Source organism: Varanus komodoensis, unplaced genomic scaffold (genome assembly GCF_004798865.1).
Source record: "Varanus komodoensis strain SLA01 unplaced genomic scaffold, ASM479886v1 scaffold19, whole genome shotgun sequence".
Taxonomy (NCBI): Eukaryota; Metazoa; Chordata; class Lepidosauria; order Squamata; family Varanidae; genus Varanus; species Varanus komodoensis.
This window is the reverse complement of record NW_025335550.1, coordinates 7,240,335-7,253,530: the sequence shown is the minus strand read 5'-3', so window position 1 is coordinate 7,253,530 and position 13,196 is coordinate 7,240,335. Positions and strand designations below refer to the sequence as shown.

At 43.8% G+C, this 13,196-nt stretch overlaps 1 protein-coding gene across 5 annotated transcripts in view; it reads right to left on the bottom strand.

The window, feature by feature from the left end:
* Positions 1–13,196, bottom strand: part of FTO (FTO alpha-ketoglutarate dependent dioxygenase) — a 233,243-nt gene that overhangs the window by 71,106 nt on the left and 148,941 nt on the right. For 2 of the 5 annotated variants that reach the window (XM_044427729.1, XM_044427732.1), the window contains one exon: positions 58–939. The exons of the other annotated variants lie outside the window; for them this stretch is intronic. In XM_044427729.1, coding sequence (XP_044283664.1) covers positions 741–939 — 199 coding nt within the window. In that variant the 3' untranslated portion in view covers positions 58–740. Of the gene's footprint in view, positions 1–57; positions 940–13,196 lie in introns of those variants that run through there. 5 annotated transcript variants of the gene reach the window in all.

Genomic DNA, 13,196 nt, shown 5'->3' with positions numbered 1-13,196 from the left:
GTGCATCTGAGCTAAAGTTGAATGGATCTGTTAGTTCATATTTTTTTTTAAATTGCAAGTTCTTCCCCTCTAGAATATGGAGAATTTTGAGAATTTTAATTGCTATCATTTTTGAAAATAATATGCACTGAGTTGAAATTCTGCAGCATAAAGTGGGCAACTTGTATGTGAGTGGACCATCATCGTATTTTTATATTGCTTTGCATGCATTTATTTATCTCTACCAATGCAATGCTTTTCTAAAGATTCATTCATTTGTTCATCAATAGACATGAATCCTTCTTCTTACAATCAACATGAACCATTATTTTTCCCATTCTGTGGTCCCTTGAGACTTCCAAAAGAAGCATCCAATGGCAGGCCGAACAGGGCAAGAAGAAAACAAGACCCTGTTGTTGTTATGTGCTGCAAAGTTATCTCTGACTTATGGTAACTCTATGAATGGATGTCCTCCAAGATGTTCTGCCCATGACATCCCAGCTGAGGTGTTCTAAATTCAAGTTTGTGGCTTCCTTTATGGAGTCCATTTATCCCTAGTTTGGTCTTCCTTTCCTTCGTCTGCAGAACTTGGGCAGCTTCAGAACCTTGGATAGTTCCAAATGGATCCTGCTAGAACTCTTTCATTCTGCAACAGGCAGATGTTGCTTTAGCAAGTTGCTAAATCTAAATCTAAATGTAGCTGTAGGGTTAGAACTGCACCGTGATTAGTTCCACTTCTCCTGCAGCAGCTGGCTGGAATGTCAAAGGGTGATTATCTGACGTTTCATCCTGAGACTTCTGCAAGGCTGAGATGGAAGTTCTTCTAAGGAGTTCACCTCTAAGTCTGAGAACAATGGCAGGGCTCTGCCCTCCAACTGAGAGGGTCCCAGACTGACTGCCTTTTCCTCACCAAAGTCACGTACACCAGGATCTTCTGCTGCACACAGGAAGGGCAGAGGGCTGGTGGTCACAATGCATTATTGGTTAAAATACTTTATATAGAATACTATTCATAAAAAAATCCTTATGAACGTCTACAATTTTGCCTAGAAAGGGTTAAAGGCAATCTCAGGTGGACATCCAATTGAAAACTGACTATATATCTTGGTGTTGTAGGAAATTCCAATTAAGGACAAGTAATTTGCCTTTCTGGCTTACTAAGCTCCACTTCATCTTTCTGTAATGTCAAGATCCAAACTCTTTCCTCACTTTATTCCAACAGTTATTCTGAGGATGTGAATCTGATGTCAAAACTTAGCCAAACCCTTCATCAGGTTTTTGAAAGCCTACGTTAGAATTCTGTTTCTAAGAATAAACGAATATGGATCAGAAAGATTTTTCTACCAGCTAGTCTCCCTTTCTAGATGTGAGTTCACAAGTCATGCCTTTAATCATATTTTTGTTGATTATTTATTAGTTTCTGAGGGAAATCAGAGGATGGACAACCTAAAATATGTCTTCCATAAAATATTTCCTGAATCACAAGCTGTAGTAAAGAATTTATAGGAAGTGTCTTTCATGTGCCGATATGACCTGATTGAGGGATAAAATATATGTCTTCGGCATGCAGGCAACATGCAAATGAAGAATGGTCCCAAAATGGAGCACTATATCATGAGTATGTGACCAAGCAGATGCTAGCATAACGCTACCTGAGGAGGTAAACCTGTTGGGATTATCTTGAAAGACTTAGCAGAAAGAATTTCCATCTTTTCAGAGGAAACCTCAACATGGAATGACAACATGAACTGAAAAAACAAAGAGTGGGAGGAAAGGAATCTTGAAATACATTAGAAAGGAACAATTGGCAAGCTGGGCAATTATTGATGATCCATACATCTAGAATGGGGTTCTGTTCAATGTATGTAATATTAATAAAAATCTTCAAACAGCTTCTCAGATTCCCAGTTAGAATTTGAGAACAGACTTGTGTTTTCTTAAAATTGGATGGCTCTGATTGGTAACTGCCCCGAAGCTAACATGGCGAAAAGTAGCATCTTCTCCTAAGAAAGTAAAGATGCTACTTCCTTTCTTTGCTTTGTACATTTTAGACTGCAAAACTCTGAAAAACATCCTTTGTTGTGCAGCTGTGGATGCATACAGGAAGCTTTGAATTCATCTTCAGATGCAGTGCAGTGAGAAAGGACAGGGTGCTAAACTTCTTTAGGCACATGAGCCAAATTCTATGCTGGGCAACCGGCTGGAACCCACAATACTGTGGAGGGTCCAAATCCAGAGGTTTTAGTTTAAAGCTCTTACTATTAGTGGCTAAACCTCAGAAAATGCATATCAGGGAACCAAGATTTAGGGTGGATGCCAGGAAGTACTTCCTGATGGTTAGGACTCCTAAGGTATGGAATGGGCTTCCACAGGAGGTGGCTGAAGCCCCATCGGTGAGGGTGTTTAAGGATAGGCTGGACATGCACATGGTAGGTATGTCATAAGCAGAGCCGGCTGGAGCCGGGGGTCAGACTAGATGGCCCAGGAGACCCCTTCTGACTCACTCTGTCTCAGTGTTTCCAAAGTAGGGGAAAGCAAAAAGGCTGTGGTTGGAGCCTGGGAAGGGGCTGGCCAGCAATGTCAAGTCCAGCCACAAAGTGCCAAGAGAATGGACATCTGCCTTGCTAGCTTATGTGTCTAAGCAAAGGTAAACCCAGTCGAGCCCATGAAGAATGCCCAGTTGCCCTACCCTCAGGCGAAGCGGGGCAGCTGGGCAGCAGATGTTGAGGGCAGAGAGCAGCTGCAAAAGCTTGGAACACTTTTGAAAAGTTTGCTATGCCCTTTCTCTGTTCCTTCCCACATTCACCTGCAGTAGCAGACAAGGCCCCATTGGCTTTCTGGTTGGGCTCTGTACATATGTACCATCTTGGCCTTCACCTCAGGCAGCAAAATGTTTAGGAGATGTCTCCATTCCTACAGCCAGAACATTTTTCTGACTAAAGCTTCCCACTCCTTAGCCAAGACTGTGGCATTTTATTCATCACCTGAAACGTACACAGGACCAAATCCCAGGACTTCAGTAGTTGGATCCTTTGGGTGGAGATGTGAGCTACTAACCATTTCTATGAAATAACTTCTAGAACAATAGTGAGGGATTTGCCAGTTTGAGGTTTAGGTTTGGGTTGGATTCTGTTCCCTGCTTGACACAAACAAGTCGTTCCATAATTCCTAGGTGTGTTTGGGAAGGAAACAAAGATAAATTTGTTCATGAGTGAATCAGCGCCCCAGGTAAAAGCCCAGGTGTTCTTTCAACTGTGCTGTGAGACTAATTTCTTCCTTGCCCTCCAGTAACCAGCTGAAGATGGATACCAGCTGCCCTATCTCTCCATCTTGCATACCAGCATTTTTCTCTCATTCACATATTTCCTTATATCCCCACAAGTTCCGCCAATACTTCAGGGCCTTCAAATAACAGTGTTTTGAAGAGAGTGCTTGTCTAAGAGTTTTTCATTGTATTCTGTTTCTGCATTAAAGCAACAAGGGAAAAAGAAGGATATCTCCTTGAAATATTTCCACAAACCACCATGGCCTTAATTTTCATTTCTGCATTCCGAACAAGCTGGATCAATTGGCATTCCCTCTCTACAGGATGCCTTGGGAAGTGGAGAACTATGAAGGTGAAGAGATCTTCTCACCCTTGCACAAGTCTCCCAATTCCCAAGGTTCATTGGGAAAGCCGTGATAGTCGTGCTTCATAGAGAATGTGGCAGTACTTCTCCATACTTCGAGGACAAGGCACCTTCCATGGGTCCCTTCCATCAGTGAGTCTACCTTCTCATTACCCACGTCACCAGCTGCTCCTGCTCCTCATTCCCTTTCTCTCTATGGCTGCCATGAGCTTGTTGACAGGCAGAGAGCCAGCAAGCAAGCCACCCACAGCATCTCCTTTGGTGCCTCCTCACCACCATCCCTGCCTGGGACAGAGCAGAGGCAAATGAAGAACCTTGGAATGCATAAGCAGAAGAGGAACTCCAGGAGGTTCTTGTCAGCTGGCCACCATTATGCTATGGACCATGTTCTCTTACAGGAAAACACCTTATCCAGGTAAGTATTCCATGCGCACCTCATCACATTTCCCAATGTTTTCCTCAAACCTGTAACCAAACCTGAGTCATTCCAGACCATACACAGTCATTCCAATCCAATGTTCCTCCACCGCACACAGAAAATTGCGGAAGCTAGTACTGGAACCCTTCCCACTGACCTGCAAACTTTCTACATGAAGGGAACTATTCACTGAAATGAGAATTATTCAGGCACTTGAAGTTCACAGTGGCATATATTAACCACCTCATCTGCTGTTTGGAGAACACATCTGATTTGCCCCAAATGCATGCACAACTCTTTTCTGCCTGTAATTTTTATCTTTTCCACAGGCCATTTCACAGCAGGGGGAAAAATCTCACATGCAAGTTCTAATTATGTGATTATATGAATTTATCTCATTTATGTCATTACATGCAATTATTCTTAAAATATCATGGCAATGCATTAAAATTACACAACAAGACTTTAATTAGAAGCCTATTAGATGAAGGAGGCACACCTTCCACAGGTAAGAGTATGTGTATCCAGGAAGGGGGTGGAACAGATTAACCATATTTAAACATGTGCTGTAAATTCATTTAATCGTTACAGTTCTCTTTGCGGTTTCATAAATAAGCACACAAAATTCTATGCAGAATAATGTACGGTATAAAAATACAGCTGCCCACTAAAGAACTGTGAATCATATTGCAGTACTTTTGAAGCATGATTCTATTACAGCTTTGCAGAACGTTCTTACTTCCCACTCAGTACCTGGACTACAACTTCAAAAGATCCGAACGTTTTAAAGCTCTTTGACTGTCACTGATTCTCTTGTGGAACTTAGTTTCATAAAGATGCTGAGAGACTTTGGTGCTAGAAACTGTTTTCATTAACCAGCCTGCACCCAGAAGGCTAACAGATGGAAGTGCAATGGGTCTGTCCTTCCCAAAATAGCAGCCATGTTCCTTGACTTCTTCTCCTCCCTCTGAAGGCTGGGAGTTGCTGGCTAACCCAGAGTCACTCAATGAGATTCATGACCAGGTAGAGCCTAGAACCCAGGTTGCCCAAGTTCAAGTCCAGCATTCTAACCACTATGCTAAACTGGATCCTTATAGTCCAATATGGGTATTGTTGGGATGGAGAGAGCAGAGTGTGTGAAGTTAGGTGTAGTGAGCAGGGCTGACCGTGCTCTTATTTCATTCACTATCCATTATGCACAGAGACAAACCGGAGAACCTGGTTTTGGCATTGTCAGAAGGACAGTTTCCAGAATCCCTTGCGGGCAAGGAACTGTAGAAAACGCCAGCTTAACACTTCAGTACATGCATATTCCTGGGATAAGAGGGTAATATGAAACTGGGGGACTCGGCTAACTCCAAAAGAACCTAATTTATGCAGAATTAGGCAGGCATGTTGCAAAGACCCAGGAGCAGGTCAAGTATCTAAATGGGTCTCAACAGTTCTTCTTCACCACAAAAGTTCAAATTGCATCCCAGTAAATTCCAGGTTAAAAATGTGACTCCAGTGACCAAACCACAATTATGCAATATTTAGTCAAACAAATTAGCCCCTAAGCCTATTCAAGGCTATTGCTCCTGGAAGAAGAGTTGCCAACTCCATGACAATATTGTTCTCCAGCAGCTTAGAAATCTCTGTGATGAGAAGCAGATGCATAAGGTCAACGTAATTTGATTGGAAGGAAAGTTTCTGGAATATATGACTAAACGCAGAGATCCCGGCTCTTTTAACACTAACGGTGTGTTTTTAAAGCAAAGCAAACCAAAAAACCAACCCACTTGGCAGGTATTTTAAATAAGAACAAAGCAACACCTCTCCTCCACAATATGGGGACCAGGGCACTGAGAAGCCCTCTCTGAGGAGGAATTTTGGATGGTAGAAAAGGTAAGCTCTCTAATATCTTGCAGATAATTCTGGGGCAACCAATGTGCAGTCGGTTGCACAACAACTTGGACATCTAATTGTGCAAATGTAATGTGCGTCTGCTTGAAAACAGAAAGATTTGGAGGAGCTTCTGCTAGTACAATATGAGTTAGTGGGGTCACACTGATAGATACTACCCACTATTTTGAAATTTGCATGTATTAAGCTAGCATTTTGTCCTCTTCACATGATTTAAGCTCATGTTATGGAATTTTATATTGGCTGGGTCCTCCTTCATCATCCTCTTCATCATTGATGAAGACAGAGAGTTTCTTTTAACCTTTAAGCAGCAATTCTATTTCCCTGAGAGCAAGCTCCCCTGCATTCAGTGGGACTTACTTCTCATTGGGCATGGATAGGATTACGTTGCTAATCAGGCATTTTATTAAACTGTTATAGTAGCAAAGCTTCCAAAATGCATAGCTGCATACACCTGCAGCTTGCAGTATAAAAGCATGCCAACATGCTTTGGTTATAAGCCCAAATACAAATGGTTAAATTGTTGAGCCACGTCAGTTCAAGCATTCCTTATTTTCATCCAATCTGCTTTTATAGCTTCCATTCTGCTATCTGCTACTTTTAAAATTTATTACACTTTCATTAAATATCCCTAGCTGATTGGGGATCAGAGGTGAGAATTTGTTTCAGGGCAATAATAATAATAACTTAATGGAGACCCTTGTTAATGAGGTATTAACAAGGAGGGCTCCAATTCTTATTCCTTCAGGTTTAATTCAAACCATGCTACTGTTATTACCCTGTCAAATAGCTTGTCTGTCTGTGTTGGGGGAGACAGAAGCCTTCAGTTCATCTTTTATTATCGTTACCTGAAGATTTACTAGGCTGGCTTATTAAAATAATCAATTAATGCAGTCATAATGCCAAGATCTAGGCCAATCTTACAGGCTAAAGTGGGTCAACACTAAGTCAAGAGGTGGCTAGCTGACCTCCAACGTGGAGCTAAGGTTGAACGGAAGACAACCATCAAGGGAGTTTATACGTGAAACAAAAGTGCCTTAAGTATCTGGGGGTGTGGTAGCATCTGATGACACTTGCAGTTACAGTAGGACAATTCTGGGATTGGCATTTTCCTCCAGAGGAAAAACGGGGATTGAATGGGTGACATTAGAGAGGAACATCTGTATGATTTTTCAGGGAAGATCTCTAAGTAGGAATAGAAATTCAAGTACTTAGGCATCATGGGAGTTGTAGGCCCAAACTTCTAGAGGGGACCAAGTGGAAGAAAGCTTGAGTAGTGATTGGAGAGTCAGGCTAGGACAGAGGAGATCTGGATCCAAATTCTCACAGATCCATGAAGTTCTACTCTAGAGGGCATAACACAGGGGTACAGAACTGGTGGCATGGAGCTACATCTGGTGTTCTGGCGTTCACCAGAAGGTTCCACCCCAATCATTGGTACCACAGCCTTGAATGTACATGAGCTGAGCAGGTTGTCAAAGAGAGGAATTTTTGGGGCCACCATAAGTAGAGAATATTTGATAGCTTATGACAAGAGCAAACACCCCCCTGCAGGTGCTTCTCCAAAACTGGGGTTGGCTCCCAAGTTGAGAACGTTTCCCTAATATAATGGATAGCCTAACTCAGTACTTATCATCCTAATATTTCTGTCCTGGCGTCCTCCATCTTATAATGGCAGAATAATCAATTCAAGTTGTGACGACCCAGATTCAGGCTGGACATCAGGAAAAACTCCCTCACTGTCAGAGCAGTGACAGTGGAATCAGCTGCATGGAGAGGTGGGGGGCTCTCCCACACTGAAGACATTCAGGAAGGAACTGGACAGCCATCTGAGCGGGATGGTGTGACTTGGTGTCCTGCAACAGCAGGGGGCTGGACCCGATGGCCTTCATGGCCCGTTCCAACTCTGCTATTCTATGAGTCCATGATTCTGTGATCTTAAAGTTTTCCTTCTTCTAAACCTGCTTTCTGTAGAATAAAAGGTTCCCCCCACCCACCTCCACAAACCCATCCCACTGCTTCTGGAAACAAACAAAATTTGGTAGCCCCTCTGAATCTTCCTTTGGAATTAAACACTTCTCTGTCTGGAGGAGTCTGAATTGCTCAGGCTAAATCAGAGGATTTACCTATTGAACAGTCAAGCGGGCTTTCCTTTTAACTCTGAAAGAAGGAAGAATTATAAGACTGGAGTTATTCATTGAGAGCTATCTGTCCTGGCACTTAATCAAAGGGATTAGGACTTGGAAAGAGGGGGGAGGAAAAAGGCCCCACAGGTGAACCTCAAGGAAGCATACCAAGTGGTTATCAAAAACATACAAGTTCAAAGCCGCTCGATTTTCATATGTTAAAAGTATGTGGGTGATGCCCGAGGCTTGTTTCTAGGTGCAGAGCTGTGTTAAAGCTGTTTGTACTTGCATATTTAACAGACAAGGGGAGTGGGCTGAGAGGGGGAGCAAAGCAGCAGAGCAGCATTTAGGAGCCTTGTAACCCCCTTGTAACGCAATAAATCAAACTCGTTTTGCTGGTGAAACATGAACTGTTGCGGTATCCAAGTTTCACATGCCCTCTCCCCGACTTTGGCAGTCACAACAGATATTCATTTACCTCATCAACAACTGGGGCTGTCATAACACATACAGGCAAGGATGTTGCGTGTTGGTTGGAAGTGGGACGGACCACTTCCCATAATTGTTATTAATGGTGCTGCTGGGGACGGGCTTGTTTTGAAAAATGCTATCTATTATTGGCAGAAATCTCTCCCAGTTTTATTTAAACTCCCCAAGTAAAGAGGAAATAAGCAGCATGCTGTGTTTAATAAACACACGGACAGAACTTGAATGGAATGGCAGCCAACGGTCGAGGGTAGTCAAAGCTTCATCCAAATTGGGCGTGATGGGTGGGTGGGCTTATCCCCCGAACCTGTTTCTGATGCCAGGGCTCAATCTTGAACATATGACACAATTAGCAAGGTTACCTAACAGTTGCAGGCAATTGGCTCCGAAGGCAGGTTTGCCTGCTCACAAGTGTTGCCTATTGGGGACTGATATATAAAATGCAATTGCATGAAATCCCAGGGGTACACACAGGGTCAGTGCTGGCCCAAGACATTGAGCTGCTGGTAGTAAAGGACATGATTGCCCTCCATCCCAGTCCACAAAGAGAATGGCTGCGTTCACACAGCACAAGTTACCCTGTGTGGTTACCATGGCTTGCAGGATGGTTTTTACCATGATCTGACTGACAGACAGTAAAGCAGTTTCCACTTCATTGTGGTTCCAGCTTCCCTGCTCAGTCCTCCCACTGTCGGCATGTATTCCATCAGCCACAGTGCTTGAAACGCAATCCAGAGTCGAATCACTCCTTGCCTATGTCACCTGTCTCTTCCTTCACACATAGAGGATGGAGCAACCCCTACCATTGCCGCCATTTCCAAGGGATTCTGCGGTAGTTGCATACCAAGACCATGGAAACCATGGTCCTAGGTTCAGACAGCATGACAAGCCATGGTGGTACAGAGAAACCATCGAATAAACCATTGTTTAACCAAACTTACCATGGTGATACCATGACTTGGTCCAGACACCATGGCAGACCAACAATGGTTAAAAAAAACCCACCATGGCTAGTTGTGCTGTCTGAACTCAGCCAACCTGAATATACTGGCAGTTGAATCTTTCTTAGATACTGGATACAGGAGCCCTCTATGGCGCTGGATGGAAGCAGATATTGGGGCAAAGAAGAACATAGTTCCATCTTCCAACACCACTTCCACTGTTTCCTGCCACCCAGAATCTGCTGCCTGAGACAGGGGCCACATTCTGCCTTATGGGTGGGCCAGCCCTCAACATGGTTGGCATTAAACAGACTAGACACCCAAAGCTTGCTGCTTTCTATGCTCAGCCACAGCTGTTCTTGAATGATAAGCCCAGTGGTCCAGAAAGACTACCTTGACTTGCTGGCCAGAACCTTTCACTTGCGTTGCTGCACATCCATCCCTTTTCCCGGGAATGCATCAGTTACTTGGAGGGGTGTGGGGAGGCGATCTTCTGCAGAAGGCGAAAACTACATCATACTGTCACTGCCACTTGCAAAAACTCAAGGGAAAGTGACGGAGCCCAGCTCATCATTCCCTTTTCGTGGAAAGTGGGTACAGAGTGCCTTCTATCCCAGAAGTTTTGCTTTCACAGGAAGCTCCGGCAGGGTGTTATTCCTCATCCATCAAAATGCCAAGAAGTGAGGAAAGAAACCTTCTTTCCCTCTTCATGTCCGGCTCTTCTTGAACAAAAGGAAAGCCAGTTTGAGGGAGGGGAAGGGAGGCATTGCAGGCGCTTTCTGCAAAGGCAGAACTTTCACATGACAAGGAACCCCCTCTCCATCTTCCTTGCTCAGTATGGAAGATGAAGAGATGGGAAGCAGGATGGACTTCTTCTCACCATTAGTGGAGCTCTTGCCAAAAGTGTTTGCCATGCCTTCCCACTGCTTCCAGCAAAAGCAAAGCCTGGAGGGAAAGCGAGAGGCAACCCCTTTCCCTGAGGAGGACATGGAATAAAGCAAGGAGCTACATCCTTCTGTAGAACCCAGTGAGTTTCTCTCTCTCATTCACAGCTGGGTTGGCACCAAAAACAATCATGAGTGGGCCTAGGCTGGTCTCCCAGCATGGGCCAAGAGACATAGGACCTTTTCACCGTTGCATCCTGCTTGCTCACTCACTTCTGGCTCCGACACGGACAATGGTGGTGGTCCTAAGAGGGGGAGCAGATGCCCCTGTTCACTTGCCCTGCCCATCGAGCAAGCAAGCAGCAACAGCAGGAAAGAGGATGGGACACAGTGGCAGCTGGTGGTGGGAAGGCAGACTCCCTGAGCAAGTCAGCCTGTTGAGAACATCTTGCCCAAGGGCCTTCAAAACTCTGGAGCAGGAACTGTTGCCTAGTATGTCTACTTGGTGGTGCCTCTCAGGGTCTCAGGTACAGGTCTTTCACATACCTGCCATGTGGCCCCTAAAATACATGGTTGGAACATCTGACTACAAAGCAATTGTTCTATTAAGAAGCAATGATCCCTCTTCCAATACTCTTGGCTTGCTGGGACTCTGGAGCTTTGGGTGTCTAATTTTAATGTATCACCACTGACTTGTGCATTTTCTACGCTTTCTCTTGCTCGTTTGCCTCATAAAATCAGATGCCATTTAAATGAACTGACATTTGAACATCAAGTCTGACCACTCCCAGTTCCCAGAAGAGAAAGGGAAAGTGTGCATGGGCCTTAATTACTCAAAAACTGTCTTCTATTTGAACTTATGCTCATGAATAAAAGAATTAACACATGATTTATTTTGTCATGTTTGCTTTCTTCTAGAAACGCTTACCTTTGCTTCCATCAGATTTAAATACGTTCTATGTATATATTTCTTCTCTCTCTCATCCTCTCTCTCTCTCTTTTTAAGAACAAGTATTTGTTTCTTGATTGCTAAAATTTGGGGAGGGTGAAAGGGGGAGTTTGCCTGAAAGAAAATATGGCTTTAATAGAAGTTTACATCTGCGCGGTATTGCATGCATGTAAAACAGATGTAACCTAATTACATTTTCATTTAAATTGCTAAATAGCTACTACAGTTTTTTTTAAAGGCTAAAATAACATACAAACAACAGTTACTATAATAAGTGTATTTAGAAGTAAATGGAATGGATCAAAGAGACAGCAGACAAAATTTGAGCTGGTCTTTGAAAAAGATACAGTGACATAACAATGCTGGATTGATTTACTCAGTAATTTAAAGTCTCTACAGCCCAGCCAGAAGACACAGCTCAGTTTAGCAGGGACACATGGAGGTAAATCCATCAAGTTTATATAAAGACTTTGGGTTGCAGGAAGATTAGATGTACTCTACTGGAGATTATGTAGCAAAACCCCAAATTGGAAATTAGAATGCTAATGCAGTACAATCAACATGATTACAGTTTGAGTAATGTTACAAATCGGACAGCAGCTCTGGTCTTCCTATTGCATTTCTTTTCATGTGCCTTTACCAAACCGTACAGGAGGTCATGTCTTTGAGTCTTGCTACAGTAACCGAGCTCCCTCCACCCAGCAGATTTGCCCTTTCCACTGAGAGAGAGAAAGGCTGGGGGGGATCAGAGGTGGAACAGACAAAAAGTCGGGCTCACAATGGCTGCAACCTGCATGGTCAGAATCTTAAAGTGATATGAGGATGAAAATTTGCAAGCATTCGGACTGGTCTCTGAGCTTGGGGATGTGGATATTCCCAATGTGGGTATTTGCAGATATTCAAACTGAGAGTGTCCAAAACATCTGGAAGATACCAAGTTAGATCACCCATGCTAAGATTTATTTCCTAAATAAACATGGAAACACAGTGAGCCAGAAGGGGTCTCCCAGACTATCTAGTCTGACCCCCTGCTCCAGCCAGCTCTGCTCACGTAATCCCCAACATGTGGTAGGTCCAATCTTTCCTTGAATGCCCGCACCACCTCCCATGGGAGCCTATTCCATATCCTAGGGGACCTAACCACCCAGAGGTACTTTCAGACATCTAAGCTAAAACCCATTCCTTGAACTTTGCCCCACTGGATCACTTCCTGTCCTCCACTGCGGGGGAGAACAGGTCATGACCCCCACTTTGTGACTCCCCTTCACATACCTGTATCTCACTATAAGATCCCCTCTGAGTCTCCTCTTAACCAGGTTCCCTCACTCTCATCTCATATGGCGTCCCTCCCAATCTGGCTACCAACCTTGCGACCCCATGGCATTTGCTAATTTGCTAATTATGGACTATGCTTACGGAATATCTACAGCAAAACAGCCTGCGCAGGAGTTATATAGTTAATGAAGGTATAAAAATATTTTTTATATTACGTATAAAGTAAAATCTGGGGATCGATGTTATTTTGTGCACCATTGAGGAAAAAGTAGAGGAATGAGAATGAAATGATTAAAGAGCTTCAGCATAGGAAATTGAAGGCAAGTTCAGAGAGAACATTTGGGTGCTGAGAAGACAGTCCCTCGACTGGTCATCTTTTCAAAATCTGGTCAGTCTGCTCAGTAGTAAACCCCGAATGCACAGGATTGGGTGGTCGTCACATTCTCATGGTGGCCAACCAGATGCCTCAAAGGAGCCCAAAAAATGGAGCTTGAAGGTGACAGACTAGTCCTCTCCAACCCGAAGTCCCCCAGATGTTTTGGACTGGAGCGCCCAGCGTTCCTGATCAGTCACCATGCTGGCTGCTGCGGATGTCCAAAACATCTGG